Source organism: Phlebotomus papatasi, chromosome 2 (assembly GCF_024763615.1).
Source record: "Phlebotomus papatasi isolate M1 chromosome 2, Ppap_2.1, whole genome shotgun sequence".
NCBI classification, from domain to species: domain Eukaryota; kingdom Metazoa; phylum Arthropoda; class Insecta; order Diptera; family Psychodidae; genus Phlebotomus; species Phlebotomus papatasi.
In genome coordinates this window covers 9,952,162-9,975,209 of record NC_077223.1, presented here as the reverse complement: position 1 = coordinate 9,975,209, position 23,048 = coordinate 9,952,162, and the positions used below count along the sequence as shown (strand labels likewise).

The window sequence follows — 23,048 nt, the reverse complement described above, 5'->3', positions numbered from 1 at the left end:
ACGAGACGTCTTAAACAACAAATACAATAACACGACGTACTCTCATTGTGAGTTTTTCATCTTCAGGACATTTTTTTGGGGTTCTGATGGAGTCGAGTTAATAAGTATGTGAAAACATTGCAACGGAAAACAGGGAAAAGAAAGAAAAATCTCCATGCTGCTGAAATACAAATTCTTAATTCAAGTCTGTCAACTGCAAATGTTTTAAATTGTGCATTTTAAAATGAAATAAATCTTGAGGTATCTACTTATCAATAAGAATATATATGTAAGTTTGTGCATAGTGTATTAATTTAAATACACTAAGTAATAAAGTACTCAACTATTAGAAAAAATAGAAGAGGCATATTCACCTTATCTTTCCTTCAAATTTTCATTATAAAATAATAATATATCAAAATTTAATGAAATACAGGGTGTTCCGCTTTCAAAGGAATTCTCGGAATTGAAAAAATACCCGCGAATTCACTCCAGTGACACAGAGCGTACCCACAGAAGAGGTCTTTGAAATAAGTCACGAAAATGCCGCGATGTACCAGCGCCAAATTTTCAGCCTACTTTCAACACCAACGGTTCATAATAAATGTATTTCAAAATTACCGCATTGAAAATTTTGCATACATTTAGGGACATTTCAAAAATAATTTTATAAATGAGCTCCCAATAGTAGGCAATTCATATCAAATTCTTTCAATCTGTTTTCACTTAAGGCGGAACTCCTTGTACTCCTTTCAAAAACATCACAAGTTTTCGAAATACAGTAGACTTTGTCAAATTCGGGCATTTCGGACCGAAATGTCAACCGAATTAGAGAGAAATTCGGGCGACAAATTTTTTGAAGTCCAACGATTTTTTATTCATCTGCATACACATATTGACTTTACATACTCATATTTATGGTAATTTTTTTTGAAAATCCCGTAATAATGCAAAAACACATCAGAACTAAGACAAAGCACGGCAAATTTGAGTATATTTACTTCATTTAATAAATCATAACCAAAATTCAATTTTACTCCAAGCAATTTGTGATTTGGTTCAAATCGATTGTGAATCTCTAACCATAAAATATTGGTGAAAAAAAGAGAAAAACTACGTTTTGAATTCGTAAACACCATAATGTAGAGATAAGGAATTCTTTTGAATAAAAAAATATAGGGGAGACCGGAGATGTTTGTAACACTTTATCGTATTTTGCTTTTCATCCATTTTTTCAAAAATCCAAAAAATGATACTGATTAAAAAATTCAACTTCTTGGAAATCGTTTAGTCGCCAACATCATCAATCCGGGGCACAGTGGGGCAAAAAAGGGGATGTTCGGGACACGGTTTTTCTGAGATAATTCGGTATTTCTGACGATAAGAAGCTTCAGCACTGGGTGAAGTATTTTCTCGGGAACAATCCCGTCTGTAAATTACACTCTAAATCCCTTTAGTCTTCTTTCCAGAGACGTTTTTTCAACACCGTAATACATCCGGAAAACATTGTTGTCTTCCTGATGCTTTTCAATCCTCATTCCAGTTTATTTTTAATCTAAATTAACAGCTGTCTATCATATAGACACTTTTCTTATCTCTTTTTTATTTTCCGCACATTTGAGCAATATAAAACCACATTAAATTTCTAATTTTACTTAGGAATCTTTCTGTTTCTCTTGTTTTGACATTAAAACGATATTTGCGCCATCTAGGATTTCACCGAATTTCTCCATCTCAATAATAACCTCAGAAACGCCCCAAACATCTTCGTGCCTTAATACCGCTTGGCATATAAAAAGTTTAAGTATATAAAAGTACGCAGCATAAATTTTTTTGAAAATATTTTCCCAAGATACTCTACAAAGCCGATGATGAAGCAAAATCTTGAATAAGAAGACTTTGGCAGAAAATTCCAGCGAAAAAAACTTTTTTTTATTATAATTTTGGAAAAAATTGTTTAAATTAGAATGATAAATATATATTTCAATGAATAGAAAGAGAGCCAATTATTCTGCATAAAGAGTTGTTTGCTCAATATTATTTCTATGAACTATAAGACCACAATATCGAATTCTTTCCGTGGCTATATCTGCCCCGATCCCCCTATACAAAGGGAAAAACTGAGACATCACAAGGTTTCTATTTTTATCAATTTTTAAGGAATTGCTTGTAGAATCTAAATGACAAAACTGAATAGATCCATTCTTATTGTCGAGATACATCTTAATATCGCTGACGATTATGTAGTTGATTAATTTGAATAATCAACGAAAAAATCGCCTAGTCTCAAACTACCTTTATCCCAAACATCCCTGGCCTCCCCTAACGAATTTGGGAGGCAAGTCAAAAAAGTTACGAATACGAGCATTGCGCGACAAGTTCTATTTTTGCAAACTGGAATTATTATTATTAATCGTATTGAGATATTTGTATTACAAGGTAATCATTTTACAATGTCATGTCATATCCCGTGTTGAAAGAATCTGTTAAATCCATTGTAGACTGCCTAGGAACGACTTCCCAAAATGTCTTTTTCTGTACATTCAGATCTTTGCACCTGGCGCAACTCAAACTCACAATACAGTCAAAACCAGGAGAGTGACATTAGCTCTGAAAAATGCGACCTATTTTAGTGTATTTTCTTCCCTGTTTTCGTACACATTTCACGAGATACAGTAGAGTCTCTCAAATCTGAATCTCTCAAATTCGAACGCTGTTTGGATTCAAATTGTCAATTGTGAGGTTATGTTAGAAAGTTCGTATTCTTGGTGAATGAAAATCATATTTATGTGCTTCTTCCTGAATATTTACATACATTATGGTCGTGTAAAATGAAAAGGAAGTATGTTACCACTAAGACTTGCGAGAAAGTACGGGAATTTAATTCAAAGTACAATTTAATCTCACACAAATTTCGTTAGTTTTGAAAAAATCGTTCGAATTTGGGAGCTGAGAAATGTCAAAAATACCCCCCGAGCGTTCGAATTTAGGAGACTCTACTGTATCTTCAAAACTACGTAGGTTGCCAATTTACGGTTTTCGGTTGCCTCCTCGTTATTAAATTGTCTTTTATTTTGTATTAGTATTTTTTGCTAATTCGTTCTACAATGACAGAAAACAGCTAATAAACACAAAAGTTTTTTCGGCTCGCTAGAAACATATGGGAAACATAGGAAATGACATGCCCCTGGTCAAAACAGTCAAGCCGGGGAATCTATCCGCCCAATAGCCAACGCTCTTACCTATTGCGCCACTGATTCCCCCATTCTGGAATGATTTTCTATCACTTTTATTAAAAAAAAAAACTTGGACTCAAGCGTATAATTTTTTATGCAATAATAACAGAAGGAAGCCTAATCACTTTAAACTCTACACGTCGTACATTCTCAATCTTTTGAATATTTAAGACGTTCTCTTGAACGTGGCTTGTATAACATCTACTTTTAGTTTGTCTTTGAAATACCAGTCTTTTTTTTAAGGTTTTCCGTACAAGATTAGATTTTCCCAAGTCAACCACTTTGCACTTGGTAAATTTGACTTTACAAACATAATTGGGAGTGCATATATATATATTTAAGGTAAATTTTGTACAATTTCACCAACTTACCCACTCTTAGTCTCCTCATCATCATCCTCATCCACAGACTCCATCCGCCCATTGGGGTATTTCTGTGGAGAAACATCAGCTCCGGACTGCGGATAGTTAATGTCGCATTCCGCCAGCAACATATTTATCTCCTGTGGCAGTGGTTTCGGCACAAACTTACTCCTTCCGAGTCCTGGAAAGAACAAACATATTCCTTTTAACTACCGACCATACCAAAAACACCCCAGCATTTTATTGCTACTGCGATATGAATAAATAAATGAAATGGAAGACACATTCATTTTCATGATATTCTTCATGTTACTTTTCAGAAAAAGGGAAGCTTGAGTAGAACATTTTCAGCTTATGCTATGAATTTCACCACAATATTTATGACCCACCTCCGCCCCTCCAAAGGGTGTCCCTTTTGTGATATGATACCACAGAAGAGATTGTGGGGGGAGCAAAAGACACAAAAAGCACCCACATCTCGGGGGGCTGAGAGTGCAGAAAACGACCTCCCTCCCACAACTGCAGATTCAAACTAAGCTTTAACCCTTTCACGGACAGAGATGAGGAGTCTGGAAAGTCAAATTGCCAGGATAAAAGCTCTTGATTTGAAATATAAGAGACAAAAAGACTTACAAGGATTAGCAAAATATTTTTATTGCTTCTGCAATTTATGACAAATTTCGGTTATTTTTAAAAAAAGATGCTGTTAAGAAATTTTAAGGTATGCTTTTTTGATACACAAGAACCATCTTATTATTAATCGCATCGAGACATTTTTATTTTTACTACAGCGTAATCATTTCAAAGTTCCCGTATTGTAAGAATCTGCTCATCGTAGATCGCCCAGGACCGCCTTCTGTCTGTCCGTCCAGCTGTCGGCAGCTCTAGAGGCCAATCGGTTAGAGATAGTAACTTGAAACCTTGAGGGGACCCCCTATAAGTCGACCAAGGATCGTTTACATGCTACAGTAGACTCTCGCTAATTCGGCTCTTTTAAGATCGGGCTACTTTTTAATTCGGGCAGCGGTTACATTTGAAAAAAGTTTGTTGTCATTTTTCAAGTTTGATTATGATTATCAAATGGTTTGTCTTAGTTTTGATGTTATTTTGTATTATTAAGAGATTTTCATGCAATTTACGATATATATGAGTGTGTAAACTCAATGTGTATGCAGAGGAATAAAAATCGTTGCATTTCAAAAAGTATGTTGCCCGAATTTCTCTCTAATTCAGCTGACATTTCGGTCCAAAATGCCCGAATTTGAAATAGTCTACTGTACTCATATTTCATCCACCCCGCCCCTTCCCCGACAATACCATGTTTTTTTTTGGGATTGCTGCAATGGAAAACGCGTCGTGCGATTTTTTTCATTTTTAGATACGTTTTAGAGATTACCCAGGCCGACAATTGACCATGTGTGAAAATACCGTTGAATCATTCCTAATAACGGATTTTCAAGGTCAAAGGTTAAAAAATACTCTGGAGAGCACATTTATCAGGCGAATGGGATTATGTTTTTGCTGGAAAGGTCTTGAAATTTCCGATAAAACTGAATCGGTTCACAGCCGATAACTAATTTTTATCCGTAAATCAATTCTAATACTTTAAAAAAAAATCGGAGGAACTTTAGAATGTTCTATTAATCAGTTCAAATCGGTTGAGAACCGGTATATGGTAAAATAATGCAGAAGTACTTTTGAGGTATAGCATCTAAACATGAGTTCGAGCATTTAGCAAAGCCGGGGACGCTTTGCCACCCCTTTTATAATTCTTTACCGATTTTCCTGAATAAGTACTGTATTCAAAAAAATAAAAAATATCTTTAAACTAATAATTATTGGAGAATAATATTCGACTTTTTCCGTAAGTTAAGGCAATTATAGAATTTTAAGTGACGCCTCTTTAAAGTGTTATGGAGCAATGTATGTTTAAATATATCTACGTATTGTACTTAAGAATAATGTAGGTATTAAAACATTACTGTTAGATGAGTCAAAGAAATCCGTTATTGTTGTTTTTAACTTAAGAAAAACATGAAGGTAATCGTCTTCGAATAAATAAGCCACGCCCCCTTACGAATTTTAGCAGCAAATTTAATTCCGTTTCACATTGGTTCCGTTTATGTGAAGAATTTCGGTCCGATGGGGTGTAGCAAGAATTGACGGAAAACACTAGACCTTTCTTAACTTTCACAATTTTATTTTTTACGACGTTTCGAGGATGAATGTCCTCTTCATCAGGTATCGAATTTTGTTGGGAAAATCACGTACAGGCGACTGATCGACACAGAATTTCTGTGTCGATCAGTCGAATGGTGAACTTAAAAGTGCAATCTGTGATCCAAATCCAAAAAAGTGTAACCATTTCCCGCTTGTACGTGATTTTCCTAATAAAATTCGATACCTGATGAAGAGGACATTCATCCTCGAATCGTCGTAAAGAATAAAATTGCGAAAGTCAAGAAAGGTCTAGTGTTTTCCGTTAATTCTTGGTTCCGTTTAGTAATAACCTTTCGAAGAGACAATGCACCACCAAAACCAAGCCAAACATTCGAAAATCTACCGGAAACCTAAATTGCAAGTTCACGTATTCGCCGCTTTGGCGCTGATTGTTCTAACATTTCGAATTTTTGTATTCTTGACACTTCAAACGTCAAAAATATCAACAAGAGTGTGTAAATTTTTGCTGGAAAAAGTGAATTTTTATGTAGTTTTAAATGTTATAATTTTTGTGTAGTTATAAATTTTCTTTTGATGAACTTACTCGCTTTTGTGTAACTCGCCGGTTTAAAGTTTAAACGTTTGAACTTACAACGGATTTTTAGGTAAGTTCCCTCTGATATACCTTCGAATCAAATCGGGAAGATTATTGCTGAACGAGAGGATTATGGTGTTATTCCAATGGAAAATGAATATTTTTTTTAGCACTTCACTATTTTCAAGTACTTCTGCATTATCGACTTTTCTTTATGTAGGTTCTTGTCAAGACTGTTTGGTGGTTTTAGAACACAGCAAGTAGGTACTAAGAAAATCAGTTGAGACAGGAACCAACACAAAGAAAAGTCGATAATGCAGAAGCACTTAAGAACAGCCATGTGTTAAAAAAAATGTTCAGGGGAGAGATTTCCCGTTCTCATTTTGCATTGGAATAGCTCCATTATTTTCATTTTTATGTTAAAAAAAAATTAGACAATGAACAAAATAATTCAAAAGAAAGTCTTATGTGAGTTAAAATATAATACCGCCGGAGTTGTGAAAGGGTTAACAACCGCTGAAAGCATTCTTTCCCGGAAAACTCAAGTGTTGATGAGACAATGTGTTTATGTTGTTGTTAAGAAAATTGTGGGAAATTTTACTTAAATTACAGTGAGATACTTTTAAGGCTTATTGCGGATGCTTTTTAAGTATTATCACATATCATTGACACTTTGAAAACGTTACACTACTGTCTCGGTTAATAAACTCGTCCCAGCATATAGGAATTATTAATTTATCGCATAATAACATAATTACTCTGTCCAACAAAGTTGAACGTCAAAGGCCAAATTAAAACGATTCATTGATTTGTTAAATCCATTACGGTGGAATACATGTAATTTAAATTATAGAATCAAACAGGCTTTTCAGACATTTAAGATTATCTCTAATATTTAATGTTTTCTGCTTTTCCACAGAAACATAACATAAAAATTAAATTTTATTGAAAAAGAAAATAAATGTGCATCTTCAAAATAACAAAAGTTGTTCCCAACTTAAATAGAACATGCCAAATAATTAAATTTTCTCAATTTTCTTGAAGATAAATCTCATCGAAGCATCATACAGAACTCTATTAAATTTCATCTTTCAGCATGAGACAATGGTCCAAGACTTTTCTATAGAGACAAACTTTTCGAATTGTGTAACTTCCGACATTTCACGTGTATTTCCTCTTCCTGGATGGTATTTTCTATGTGAAGAGGGTTGTATAACTCACGTTGAATTCCAAACCATTCAATTTTAAATCATATTTTACTCACCTAAGCCTGTCTCTAGTTGGCAAGCAAAATTCAGCAAATATTACGATAGAGAGGAAAACATTTAGAAATCTCTTTTGATAAGTGTAACGTTTTGATTCCCACAGATACGGGTGTGGAATTAAAGTTTCTGAATAGGCTCCACCCAAAAACAAATTTAAGACACGCCTCTTTATTCACAAATAGCCATAATCACAAATTTCATTTAATATCACGTCCCTTATAAACGTTATTAACCCATTCAGTCAATGTACCAGAAATACTTGTGATAGAATGTTCATATTTTGGGATTAGTTTCCTACAGACAATAGATGAATTTTGCGAAAAGAAAAAAAAATTTACCTTTCATGGGGGCGCGGGGAGCTCCTGTTAAACACACGTCTTAACGGTCGCTGAATTTAAATTCTGTGCATTAATTTATTACAAACTCTATTGCTTTAGATAGTGGAACTATCCTAGAAAACAAATTGGCAACTAGAATTCAAATCAGGAAAGAGGAAAGAGGCCAATTTTAACAAATTCGAAGGGATGTCGTATTTTCTGTCCGCCATTTTGAGCAAAAATTTTGCATGACCTTCCGCGAAGCAAGAAAACAATAACAAAATGTATTCCCATCTCTATCGGACCATTTTTCTCAAGAAATTGAAGAACTAAAATTACTAAAAATCCATTCCCGACAGCAATTCGGATTAAAATTGCCCGGGAAGAAATCATCTAAAATCACTCAATTTGCGTATGATGTATAATACAATGGTAAGGAATGGGTTAAGAGAAGAAACTAAGATAGCATTCATTGATTTTCTAAATTTAAATTTAAAAACAAGCAGATAGAGGAGACCGGGACAGAATTAGCCACGTACAGTCTTAAACAGTGAGGTGTTAGAGTTTTTTTTTTATAAATAATTTTGAGCTAATTCTTATTTATTCTTAGTAATTAACTCCTTTCTTATACATTAAGATATTTATCAGTCGGATAGTCGGATTCAAACATGTTTTCCATAATTTAAAAGTAAAGTCAAAGTTGTCACCCAAAGTTAAGCAAATCACATATGCTCCTGTGATATCAAATGAGCGATATAGTATTACTTACTAATTTTAGCACGGGAATTAAACAGTGAAAATGCGAAAGCTGTGATTAGTGGCAATATTATAGTTTGTCCATGTCAGCTAAATAGGCTCCTGTTTCAACCCAAATAAACAAAATTTTACTGCTCTTTCCGCAAAAAGCCATTCAATTTGCATACTAATTTTAGACAATACCTCCATTATTGTAATTACAAATCTGTTGAGTTACACAAAACTTTGCTTGTTGTCCGTCAATGTATGAAATTTGAGAAGTTGCATAATGCTTCATCCCAGAATTCCTATTAACTTGAGACAAATACCATGACTTCACAATGGTATTTGATTAGAAAATCCCATTGAGGGATCAATTGCATGATGGATGTAGCTTTTAGCCTTTGTGGATCAATTTTAATGATTTTGACATTGCAATCTATATGCCCTATGCTTTGCGTCACATGAGATACGATAAAATTTCTCCTTTGTCGATATGATCAATTAGCAAAGAGAGTATTTCACTAATTGAAGCTGTACAAGATAAACATTCAAAATCAACTGGGATGAAATTGGACACAAAAGGGCTCTTTGGGGTCTTCCCAATTGTTTAATTGGGACTATCAAAAAGGAGTTTTCAAAGCAAGGTTAATCTGTGATTAAACTTGTGGAAAGGGTAATTCTTTTTCATGTTGTACTTGCAGAGATTTTTTTTAAACTATTACCTTTTCTTTTCATAAGAGTTAATCTGATAAACTAATTGTTCTAATTGCTTCCTAAGGAGCAAAGAAGGAACCTTTACGCATATTTAGATCTAGTTATTTTTTAGAGCAGTATCAGTGTTGTATCAGTTCTTCAGGGCTACCCATATGGATTGACTAAACTTTCCACCAGGGGGCTCATCGCTCATGCCTTAGATTGACTTACGACTTAAGTCGATAGACGACTTAGTGGGAAACTGATGGAAATATAGTTTAATCATTAGGGGAGACTGGGGCAAAAAGTCACAAAACTGATATTTTATTTTTTTACAAGCTACTCGAGCGCTTCAAAAATTTCTAATTAGCGCAGTTTTATAGGAAATTTACCGCTCTACAACTTTGTGAAAGTAATTTTCCTCTATTTTGTAAGGAAATATGTTTATCGAACCGATTTCTAAAAGGTAATTTTGTGACTATTCTCAAAAATGCTAGGGCAAATTGTACCAGACATTGGGTATTATCGGTATTATCACATTTTGATTCGCTTCATTACAGGCTTCCGTAAATTTGAAAAAAATACCTAGAGGACATATTTTCATAGAAAGTTTATTCATCTACACCTTTGTAAACGGTGTTTTCTCTGCGAGAAAAGTCGTCAGTTAAATCAGCATTTGTCGTAACTTCGTTTTGACAACTTTTCAGGAGACGAAATTTTCAGTTCAATATTATTTTTTCTTAAAAATGAGCCCCGAATGCGATACTTTTGGGTCAAAATAATGAAAGTGGCACTAATAAACTGTAAGTTAACTCGATAAAATCTTTATAAAATTATTTAAAAGCTGCAATATTAAGAAATATGTTAGAAGAAACACAATAATATTTTATCGTAACTTCCATCGTTTGTAAAGCCGTAACTTCCAATCACCCCCCTGTCAATGTCGTTATTTTAGCAAATTCTCTATAGAGAATTCAAAAATCGAGCGTGAGGGCGGCGCGAGCGGTTGCGCGAAGAACTAGTAGCGAACTACTAGCGAATCTGGCGGAAAAACAATCAAAACCTCTTCTGACAGTTCCCACGCGAAGCAATTTCCTCGAATTAACTTGCGCAGTTCTTGTGGAAAAATCGGGAAAATATTGAAGAAAGTCCCGTAAAACCCAGTGAAAAGGTGTGTAAAAACTCTTGAATATATTTCTTTGTGCTGCAAAGTGAGAAAAAATAGGTGTATTTGTGAAAAATTGCATCAACGGCGACCAGCGAAATTCTCTGGAGGTGTCATTCCACAGGTATTGTGCCAATATGTTTTTTATTAATACGTGCTTACCCTAATGATTTGGCTCATAATACGTCAGATAAATAGGGCTTTTATTGGTATAAGAATTGTAAATGTACACAAAAAATATAGTGAGAGAGAACATGGGAAACTTGGTCAAATTTTGCGAAATCGGCAAAAAGTTTTTTGTGCCCAGAGACGAATTAGGGGTCGCAAGAAGTCTGTTGTATTTTTTAATAGTGATAAACTTTCCTTAATTCATTTTGTGACATTCTTCATTTGTTTCTATTCAGCTTACGTGTAACTTCGATTTAGTCGGGAGCGTGGGGGGGGGGGCAAGCAATTCAATTCAAACCCTCGTTAATCAATTTTTTTTCTTTTGCCACTTAAATTACAAATTTATTCATAAACCTTATACGTGAGTTTGTAATATTCAAAATATTAGAAGAGCAAGATTAAAAATCATTTACAGAAATCTGCTTCACAAATAATTAAAGTGTTGTTTTTAGTGATTAGAGAAAAACTACTGGACTAAGATATTAAAAAAATTAAATAATATTAATTCGCCTCAATGTGGATCAAATTAATTAACTCAAAATTAAATTTTTTAGTTTTTCATATATAACAAAAAACATCGATCGACAAAAACATTTTTTCTAAATGTTTTTAGTTCACATTCACTGAAGAGTTTTTATAGTATTTCAAATGGTTTTGTAAGCAACTCGATCGATCAATTAGTTTTTTTTTCTTTTGAGCTTTTCTAGGGCCATACTGAGTTTCTCAGAAGCGTAATTTTGAAAAAATATATAGATATTACTTTAAAATTTGTGATGTACAATTCTAAAGGAAACTATTATCAGTAAGGCCAATAAAATATCGATTTTTGAGCCCTCTCAATCAGGATCTCATCTTTAAGTTTATATATAACGAAGAGTTTTAGTTTTAAAACAAGACTGCTAATTCTTTTGTGAGATAAGTAAGTTTTTAGAAACATTTCGCTTTTACTGAAATTTATTTCTTAAAAATCAATGTTATTGATATTTGTCAAAAATAGACCGTTTGAGTACTTTTTTATATATCCATTCATTTAAAGTGGTAAATTTCTAAATATATATTTAGTAATAGGTGTGATTCCTTCTAATCACACCTATTTTTTATTACAAGAAATAAAAACAATTCGGGTTAAAGAAACTATAAAGAAAAAGGCCGGATTTTTACAAGTTTTTGATTTTTTTTTTTTTGAAAATTTTCTCTTAGATCTCAGATGCGAGAAGTGTAAGCAAGTCGCCTGAAGCTCTCAGCTTCACTTTTGAACAAAAATAAAGCTATATGCAGCCTCGACGTCTGGCCAGAAGATATTATTTAGGAAAGTGACTCTAAAGTGAAGCCCTCGAAGTACAAGCGTTAAAATTTTCGGTCCTGCTTTTTTAAATAATTACTATCAATCGTCACAGAAGATATAATTTTTACTCCATAATCTTCTCAAATTCATACAATATATATTTAGGTTTGTTTCCGAAAACTATCCACTCAACATGATTGCTTTGTCTCTTTTAAGAATTCCCGAATATAGAAATAGTAGGTGAGATTGTTAAGAACCTCAATTAGACACACCTTTTTCGAACTCCACAGAGAGAAAAGTAAAAACCTGTCCCGCGGGCCATTTTTTCAGACGATTTCCAAGATCAAAGGTCTAAATGGCTCCAGAGAGCATATTTCCCAACCAAAGGGGTTCATGTGAGGGCTCGTTGAAAGTCTTTCAATTTCTGACAAAAAAAACCGGTATCAATTGGTTACATATCGGTAGTACGTAAACCGGTTATGAACCAATAACTCAATAATAACCAATACCCACCAATAACCAATAATACAATTTTATTCGAAATTGTATTGTGTCTCTGTAATTTTTTTTGGGCGACTCTAGGTGCATAATAAATCGGTTGGTTGTAAACTGGTAAATGATCTCAAAGTACTTTTGAGGAATTAGAATCTTAGTCACAAGTTCGAGCTTTTCAGCATTGGAAACTTTGCCACTTTTCTAAAAAGCATTTGGCTTGGAAGTGGTTTTTCTTCTCTCTCAATTATGTCTGGCTTATTTCCAATGCAGCTTTAACAATGACATTGTTGTTTAGTCCTGGAAGCTGGAATAAACGCTAAGACGGCGATGGACGCATGGGAAGGGTAGTAAAAAGACGAAATGAGATGAAATTAAATTGACTTGAATTTAAAAAAAAAATAAATTGAAAATTGGATAATTCATTATTTTTGGATACTGATTGGAAAATTATTGTAAACAATCTTAAGTTTCCAGGTATGAAACCGCAGCAAAAATTGCTACGGGTCCACACCAGAACATGCTAGAGCACCCTTCATCGCTAATCTCCGGAAGTGAACCCCCATTGCCCATTCAAAAAGAGCCACGAATCTGGCGTCCTCCCCACTTCACTGGTGAAGACCGACTGAGCGATATCGTCACTTGAAGTTAGCTGTGGTTACAACACCTCTCAAAGTTACACCCCAACTGGACAATGATTGGTACTGTTGGCTTAGAAGAGTCTTTGTCGAGACGGGCTTTCTCCCCAACTCCTCTAGGCTCAACAGTCCTACTACAATACATTGGTACCACATCTTTTGATGGAAAGCAATACGCACCACTAATTAAGTGTGATCGTTTCTTTCCTCAGATGTCACGATGAACAGCATCTTTTTATTTCAAGTGGTAACAGACCATCAGAATGGATTGTATGCAATATCATACGGTATAAGAGATCCTGGTAAAAGGCATATGAATATATCATTTGTGTTTTGCTGATTTGTGTTATAGAAACAAATTCTATTAGATGGACTTAAGCTTGAAAGGCATTCAATTGTTCAGAATAATTATAAAAAGCAATGTATTTATTAAAATCTATTTTTAAAATAAATTTACTGTCTATTAGAAAGTCTCTTTTATACCCTACTCAAACCTAATTTTCAAGTTTTTGACAAAATATTTAAATTCTGTGTCATGCTGGATCCACATAATGATTCGTGCTTCAGATTCGCCTAGGTTTTTGCAATTTGACAAAACTTCTGGGTAAATGTAAGTATTTTGATAAACAAACAAACTATGATTCTATTTATCGATTATAATATCACTGATTTTGTACTTCGTTAGCATTACAGTAAACGTAACACTTCATGCTGATATTTAAACTTTGGTTAAAAAGCAATGCCCTATTTTTGTAATTTCATATGCGTTCCATAATAATTTATCGCCACTTTAACCCTCTAACTGGTAAGACCTCTCGAGACGATCTTCACAAAAATCACATTTACTGCGATTACAATTTATTTAAAAGTGCTATAATGTCCTCGGTATACTAACATCTTTTGAAAGTTTGATCTCATTTTGACTTCGTTTAGTTGCTATCCCCAGTTTTGTGTGACACGTCAGAGAAAAGCAACAAAAAATATTTGTACAGAACAAACTCATTTCTAATTCCAAGAAAAATACCGGTTTAAAGTTATCTGAGTAAAATAAATTTATTTTTTACTTAACTCTTTCCGAACCACAACATATCCAGCGAACGAATTTCAGTAAAACTCACTTTATTGTAAGTCTTAGTGATCAAATATGATACTTTTGTAGAGAAAGAATTTTGTCCGCCTCTGGGAAATTGGAAAACTCATGGGTACTCTCGTCCCCAAAAGAGCGAAAAGGAGACAAACTTCAATTTTCCAAAAGCCAATAATATCAATTTTGTGAATTGTTTTTGCATGTTAAATGACTCCTTTACAATGTTGATCACTAAAACAAGAAGAATTATTGACCAGTATCTTGTGGGATGTCCAGGAAGTGGTCAAGAAGACACCAAGTTTCTGCTTGCCAACAGATTCCTCAAAATATTTCACATAATAACACTTTAAAACACATTTCCTTCAACACGAAGTTATTGTAGACATATTAAGCTTTCTCAAGAGCCAAAAAAACACTTCTTGGACAAACAGAATTCACCAAAATCCGGAAGAATAGGAGAAACTTCCCCGAAAGCAATCTGCCTCGCTGCCAAATGTCAAAATTATCAGCCATATTGGCAAAAAAGTAGTTCCCGCTTGGAATTTTGATAAAAGGTTGGTGTCAAAAAGCAAATGGCAGGCATTGGCGGGATAACCTTACATTTGACCTCTAGAGTTTTGTGGACGAGAGTACCCATAAAGTTTGAACAAGTTTTTTGAAAATTTAAGAAAGAAATATTTTTCGAATTTATGCAATCTGTAATTGCTAGTTATCATACTTATTGGCCCCGAGAGGTTTTTCCTTATTCTGGTCTAGAAATATCAAAAAAGTCACAATATCTGCAAGGAAGCAGAAAATCGAAAATTCACGATTTTTGACCAAAAATATCTAAGCTCAGGAGTTAATTAGGATCCTGCAAAAAATATCCTAGATTTGGACATCTTTATAGTTTGTAATTATCCAGAAGAATCAGATTTTTATCGATTCTAGATAGTCTAAAAAAATTGTTGCTTCCATGGGTACCCATAGTCCCGAAGGAGACGAAAGAGTTAAAGATATGTCATTCTACATTGTATATTTTATTTGAAAAATTTTGAAAAAAGTAAAAATGTGAATTTTAAAAGCAAAAAGAGTTTCATTTTTTTTTAAATATTTTCTCACCTAGCGTCTAAACTAAAAGAGATAATAAAGAATGGATGATTTTTTTTACTTTATTGGCTCATAAATATCCTAGAAAACATTTCCTTACAACTTTTTTTCGCATATTAAAGATAACACTGTTAGAGGGTTAATAATCCTAAACGAAACAAAGAAAGTGGGAAAATATTCCTAGCAAAATGGAGTCATTTTAGGTTATATTCTAACATAATTCTAATAAACTAAAAACACTGAGTAAAAAAAATTAAGTAAAATTAAATACAAAAATATTTTACCCCTAATTACAACTCTGTTAAAGCGCCATCTCTGATGAATAAGGGGGTACCTTACAGGTACTTAAAAAATAACGAAAATATTTGAAATAAGATTAAAGAAGAACTCACACTGAAACTTCTAAGTCTCGGGGGGGTGCTTCCAATGTATGAAGATTCTGGAAGTTACGACAATTTTCAAAAACACATTATATCAATTTTAATTACTCTAGTGTTAATGAGTGCCTTTATTTCACTAAATTAGTCAATTAAACTGTGGTCCTTGTCCCTAAAAGCTTTTATTTTATAAGTTTTATTGAATAAATTTTGTGCGCCACGTCGCTTGTTTTGTTTTGAATTAATGACAGATGGGTAGGGATTTTTCTCACTTTTTTCTCGCAAATATTGAATTAAAATGATTTCATGTTACACTATTCGCACTGTCTTTCGATATTTCGAAGAGTTTATTAACGTTTTATTGAGAAATATAGCAATTTTGCTGCAAATTACAAGCCACGCAAGTAAGCAAAAGAAGTTACGGCAAATGCTGATTATTGAAAATTTTGTATGGAAATTTGTCGTAACTTCCCTAAAAATGGAAGTTACGACAAATTCTGATAAATTTTTGTTAATTAAGGGCACTTACGATAATTTTTGTTTAAAATAATTTTTATTGGGCTTATAAAAGTTTCTTTTTCACAAGTGCGTTTAATAAACAAAATTACGCTGATTCCAAATATGCATATATCTCAAAATCGCAAAAATGAAGTTACGATAAATGCTGATTTAACTGACGAAGTGAGAAAATGAGAAAAGCGCTTTTCAAGCTGTTTTAGAAAAAAAAAACATACACAAAAGACTGCAGATCGTTTGACCAATGCAAACAACAAGTGGCGAGACATGATAATGACGTTTCTTTTCGCCGTGAGATATCAGAAATTGTTTCGCTTTTTTGTTACTTTTTGCTCTATACATTTTGTTACTTTTTACCCCAAGTGGCCATTTTTAATAAAAGGATTTCTGGAGAAAAGAACTTTTGCGAAATTCTAAAATAGATAGCGGATTCGTATTCAAAAAATTCAAATTATTTAGGAAATATTCATCAGTGCATCAATTTTGGAAAATAAGTAGGTAATAATTGTTATCTTCTGCAAGGAAAATATTTCAAAAATAGGGCTAAAAATTTCGATATTTTTTATTTTCTAAATTCCTTGTTTGAATTCTAAGAAACTTACGACATTGAAGACAGTCTATGGAGGCTATCTATAGAAAAAAATTGAGCAGCTATCTTTTTTACCTTGGAAGATATTGAATTTTGAATTTTTCGATTTGTGACTTTTTGCCCCAGTCTCCCCTATAATTTCCTAATTTAAATTATTTGATCATAAACTCTAAAAATGTTTACTGGAAAGTTTTGTGCTTTTAATACTTAAAGAAATTCACCATTTTAAAATAAAATATGTACTTTCCCGTAAATTAAGTTCTTGAATATTAAATAAAAATGGTAATTTTCTCCCTCCGAAATAAATAAAATAACTGCATTAATATCGTGATAATGTTAATTGAATTACTAAAATTGTTATGCTGAATTTATCTACTGTAGTTATCTCAATTGCACTCCCATTCATAAGTTTATAACTGCTTTTGTAATGTTGATAATATTCCACTCATGATGCACAATAAAATATTTATGAACGTATCCACTAATTGTATGTTGTATAGAGATTTGAAAGCTGAATTTATTAAAAATATTGAATAAACACAACATAGCTATTGATACTGTATTGCCAAAATTTAATTGTTACAGCTCAATGACTGTAAAGTCCGTTAACAATGTCGAGAACTTTGAAAAAAATACTGGAAACCTTTTAATTATGTTATGTTAATATGTTATGTTCTTTAAATCCCTATAAATTTATTAATTTTCACAAACTTCTACGCTATACGGAATTTTATATCATGGAAAAGTTTTGGTGAATTCCTCTTCTCAATATCGATTTCGCAGGAAGAATATTTTTGGAAAGAATCCATCGATTTTCGAAGCTTCCTGACCAGAATTCATGGAACATGAAAAGCCTTTTTCACTTTTCCCACAAATAGGGGAAGTTTCCGGATAAATTGGGGTTAGGGGTGGGAGGAATGTTAAAAGAAGGCCAAAACTCACCATGAACTGTTGCCGTGTGAAGGGTTGGGGAGGAATTTGGTGCTCCAAATTGTGTGGTTTGATGAATCTGCATCATTCCGTGATATTTAACCGGAATCTGGGGATTTCCACCAAAGTGCGACTGACACTGGAGGGTGTTTGTCGGGAAGAAAACCACGGAATTCCCACCGATTGTCCCACTTGTTGGTGGATGATACTGTGTCATCTGCTGGGGTGCTTGGAAGCTCTTCATTGGCGATGAATGTGGTGAATTATTGACTGTCTTACTCGGTGAATTCCGTATAAGATGGCAAGATTCTAGAAAAAGAAGGATAAAAATGTTAATTAACTTATATCCATCGCATTAAATTGCTCTATAGAAAAAAGCTAAGACGGCAGTGGACGCAAAAATTGTTTTTGCGATTTAAATAATAGTATAATTATTATAAAAACTCTGTTCAAAAGCATTGATGACAACAAATCTAATTTAATCAAATTGAATAAAATTTGCGATGCAAATGGAGTAGAAAGGCTTACCTTCGTACTTTGAATGATCCTTGTGTCTCTGAAGAGCATCGTAGCGATGTGAATTAGAATCCACCTGATGCGAGTGTATTAAGGGTAAAAATTAATTATGGGTATAGAAATCAAGAGGTAAGTCATTTCTGTATTTCACTGACACAGTTGCATTCTTATTTTCAATAACATTTTTATGATTTTTCGGTTTCCACAAAACATTTCTTGTATCAATCTCAATTTTAGGAAAAGCTTTTGAATGATTTTAATTTGTTGAGCAACACGCGTTTTTCAAAAATATTGAGACGTTTCCTGGATTCATCGACTGATTTGGAATTTTCAAAATAAAACTTGAATTTCCCAGGTTTTGAGAAACTAACTTAAGGGGGTTGTCTGAATTAAAAGGCCAAAAACGGGTCCCGGTCAAAATCCTGAAAGGTAAAATCCCGAAAGCCAAAATCCCGAACTCCGAAATCCCAAAATCCAAAATCCCGAAAGCCAAAATCCCGAACGCCAAAATCCCGAAAGTCAAAATCCCGAATTTTTAAAAGTGTCATAGCTACTCCCACGATTGCACCGGGGCTTGCTGGAGGCAAAGGAAAATTTTTTGTGTCTTGGGAAATTATTTTACACATTATCCTCCATATAATTCCATCCCTTTCAGGATTTTGAACATTCAGGATTTTAGGTTTTCAGGTTTTGGCTTTCGGGATTTCGGCCGTTTCGGGATTTTTGCGTTCGGGATTTTGACTTCCGGGATTTTGGCGTTCGGGGTTTTGGCTTCCTCCGCCAAAAACGGCTATTTTTCGAGATTTTTTTGAAGATAAAGCGAAGACCAAACTTGTTAAAATTTTTGGTAGATTATCATATCAATCCCTAATTGCTAAGAAATATGTAGTTCATAATTCTAACTTCATAAAAAAAATTGAAAATCAATTTTCATAAATGTATATTATAGTTAAATCGATAAACTAAGAAAAACAAAAGTAAATCATAAAATCAGAACTTCTTTTCAGAGTTCTTTTAAATAGATTTTTGTACAAAAAACAAAAAATAAAGATTTTTGAAAAATCTGTAATTCAACTTAAAAAGAATCTAATAATACCTGCTCTGTGCTCCTATACATCCGTCTCTGAATCTTCAAAAATACTTTAAATTGGCATCTGAATTTTATTAGCATATCCTTACAAGGAAAGTCCTCGAACTCGAATTCGAGTTGATCGATAAAACTTGGTATATCCCCTAATTTGAATCCGAGGAATTCATTGGTGATAGTCCTAGATTTCAGAGATTTTTTGTTCATCTTCTAGCGTCTTCACACGAAAAACGCATTTTTGACCTTTTTGACCTTGCCACATAAGTTGAACAAAGAAAATCTCTGAAATCTAGGACTATCACCAATGAATTCCTTGGATCCAAATTAGGGGATACACCAAGTTACAACGACCAACTCGATTTCGATTTGGAGGATTTCCCTTGTTAGATAGTTTAATAAGTTTTAATTAAACGATTTAAGCAAAAAAAAATTTTTTTACCTCATAATTCCGACAACCCTCTTATGGGAATACGTTGGTAAAAATACTAAAAAAAAACAGCATATTCTTTCTACTTTTTTAAGTTAATAAAAAATATTAATTGAAGATCTGAAAACATATATGTACATTTCAAAAATATTTTTCAATGAAATTTTCATTTCAAAATTTCAAAAATTCAGCCGTTACAACCTGATATTAGGAGACAGTTTATGAAAAAACTTATTTTACTGTGGACAAGATTACTCAAAGTAAAAACATCTAAAGTCAAAAAAACCAAATATTTCCTGTTAGCTGATGAGTTAAGCTCGTACTTTAGCAGTAGATTTTTAATTGTCTTAATCACAACTTAGTTTTACAAGACGAACCGTGGTATAAAATACGCAGAAAAGGGTAATTTTTTGTATTTAAAATCTCCTAACAATCCAAATTTTTTTTTGTATGGTGGATTTATTAGCAATCTGTAACGTATCACTTACAACGTGTTACAATAAGCTCAAATTTGACAAAACGATACAAAGGGCAGAAGGGCTACAAAACAATTCACTCTATAAAAAGTATCACATCACTTTTACAAACTGATGAAGAGGTCCGACGGTTTAGCTTAGCTCGCTTCAATCTTCTCGCATTTCCCGCATCTATGACCAAAACAATCCAAATTTAATTTCTTTTCAAAAATCCAAGTACGAGATAACCTCTCAGCTAACACGAAATAATTCATTTCTGGACTTTAAATGAATTTCCCCGGAGTAATCTTATCCACCGCAAGGTAAGTTTTTCAAGGTTTTTGAAAATTTGATCCCCATGGCTGCTTCTATAAGATTTGTAAATGAAAATTTCAAAAAATATAGTTTAAAAATTATACTTTTATATTCTCAAAATCTTGAATTAAATATTTCTTTTTTTATTCAGTTGAAATAAAAAAAGAAAAAAATATGCTGTTTCCAGGATTTTTGACTCATTCAACCCCCTTAACTTTTTCATATTATTTAAGATAACATTTCTAACTGTGTTATCACACTTGTACATTAAAATTTTAATATGATTCACATTAATTGTCGCTGGTGAGAGTCCAAATGTCTAACTTGTGTGTTTGAATCATTTTATATTCAAAATTTGATCTATTTGTTGATAAAAAAGGTAGACTTGGCCCGCAAAATTTGATATAAATTTATTTAAAGCATTAATGTGAAAAATTAATGCGATTTTCTCTTTAATTTTATAATGTGAAAAATATTTATGCTTTAGGTAAATTTAAACTTATTTTTGCAGGCCAAGTCCACTTCTTTATCAATAAATAGAAAAACCCCTAATATTAAGTGACTCAAAGACACAAATAATATATTTGGATGCTCACAAGCGACAATTAATGTGAATCACATTAAAATTTTAATGTGCAAGTGTGATAACGCCTTAATGTTGATGTTAAGAATTTTACTTCAGTTGATTGTAACAGAAAATGACAATCAACAATGTTGTCTAAAGTTTCCTCATGTAATATTTCTAGACCTAATGAAGAGGACATTCCTCCTCAAACCTAAAAGAATACAAATAAAAAAATAATTAAGGAATACAATTGCCAAAATCAAGAGGAGTCTGTGTTTCTGTACATTTTCTGCTCACATTTCTAAAGTTTCACATGTTTTGCGAAGCCTTTTCAAGTATTTTCAAATGGTCCGTAAAGTGTTTCAAAAGGCTTTACGAATTCCTTAGTCAAATTTCGTATTTCACAAGTTTCGTTAGTAAAGTTTCTGAGATTTTTCGTGTTTTTTTAAGTTTTGTAAACCAACATTTACGGTTTTTCGAATATTTAGAAACCTAAAATTACTCAGTAATATCTTAATATCTCGTGTTACTTAGGTTTCGCGAAATATTTCTATAGGAATTGACAAGGGTTTTGCGGTATGAGTTACCCCTTGATAGACATATAGTTAAACTGGGCTTATACGAGGATTTTCCACTCAGGTCTAAAAGACATTTCCCATCCCGTATATGCGTATGGAAATTTCCTTATTCACGCATCCCTTCAGATGGCATCAAAAAGCTATGCTTTCGATATGCTTCAGCCACACATCACCATCTTCATTTATTCATTAATTATGCAAATAACACAAATGTCTGTTATTTAAGTGACGAATAAATTATTTATGGGCTGATGGTTGAAAATCCACCCACAATTGAATACATTAGGAACCTCCGTTCTATCGACAGAAGCCCTGCTTTTGAGGAAATTCCACTCAATCTTTGGGATACACATACATTTCACCATTTGCACGCAATTTTCCAGACTCTCTATCACAACATACATCCTTGGTTTGACTTATCTCTCTGTGGTGAGAATTGGATTGATTTCTCCTGCAAGATCAATTCAAATTCATTCATGTATTTCCATCTTATGGGTTACTTTCCACGAACGGAAGAGATATTCACTCAGAAATCCTTCAGCTCTCACTATTTTCAAAACGAAGAGTCAGGGAGGAAAAACCACAAAACGACATGAACTCATTCACAATAGAATGCTTAAATTCGAGGGATTCTCTTTTGATTGACATAAAAAATTTTATTGACTTTTATAAATTCTTACTAGTTTAAATTTGACTTTAATGTTTGCACTAGTTGTAAAAATTTTCTAAATCCCAAGAACTCAACAGGTGCATTGAAAACTCCTGAATCATCAACTTAAAGTCCACTTTCACTGGGTGTCCTTGAAGACTTTTATACGAAGTGTTCTGAACACTCCCCTTTTACTGACACTCAAACAAGCTCAGCTCATAAATATTTTAAGCCACGCCTCCTTCAAAAGCTCGATTTAGCTGTAGCTTAACTCCCTTCAGTTCTCAATATTTAATAAAGTGGAATAATTAATAACCCTTAAAGCTCTCTAGCTGCAGGAAACACCTTTAAATTGCTTCTTAAATGATTAATTAAGTTTTTAAAGATCATATTGAACACATATAATATCAATTAACCTAAGCTTAATAACCAATACAAAAACTTTGACTTTAAAAAACCTTCAGTAAGACTGGATAAGGATCATCGGATTATATGGTCGAAATATCCGTCTAGGCTAAAATACTTATAAAAATGGGTAGCAAAGCATTGCAGCTTTGCCAAATGTTCGAATTCAGAGAACACTCGACGAATTTTCTTTTTCGAACTTAAAGCGGTCTTCAAACTAGTGGTTTAGCCCAGTTCCCGACGATCTCAAAATTCCAAATATCAAGCAATTTTATTGCTTTTCAAAATTTAATAGGTCATTTCGATCGCTCAGAATAAGAAACGAGTAACTCGCAGTAGGCAAATTTTACAGGAAAGCGATTTGAAGCTG

The 23,048-nt window shown here is 33.1% G+C and overlaps 1 protein-coding gene and 1 long non-coding RNA gene across 2 annotated transcripts in view; one reads left to right on the top strand and one right to left on the bottom strand.

Moving 5' to 3' along the window:
* The window catches only part of LOC129803714 (TWiK family of potassium channels protein 7), a 120,893-nt gene that overhangs the window by 13,451 nt on the left and 84,394 nt on the right, over positions 1 to 23,048 (bottom strand). The window contains exons 5-7 of the mRNA XM_055850469.1: positions 18,210 to 18,273; positions 17,694 to 17,990; positions 3,587 to 3,758 (exon numbers count right to left, since the gene is read on the bottom strand). Coding sequence (XP_055706444.1) covers positions 3,587 to 3,758; positions 17,694 to 17,990; positions 18,210 to 18,273 — 533 coding nt within the window. The remainder of the gene's footprint in view (positions 1 to 3,586; positions 3,759 to 17,693; positions 17,991 to 18,209; positions 18,274 to 23,048) is intronic.
* LOC129803716 (uncharacterized) lies at positions 10,328 to 13,558 on the top strand. Its single transcript, XR_008751891.1, has 3 exons — positions 10,328 to 10,634; positions 12,926 to 13,240; positions 13,306 to 13,558. It is a non-coding gene; the product is annotated as an uncharacterized LOC129803716 (long non-coding RNA).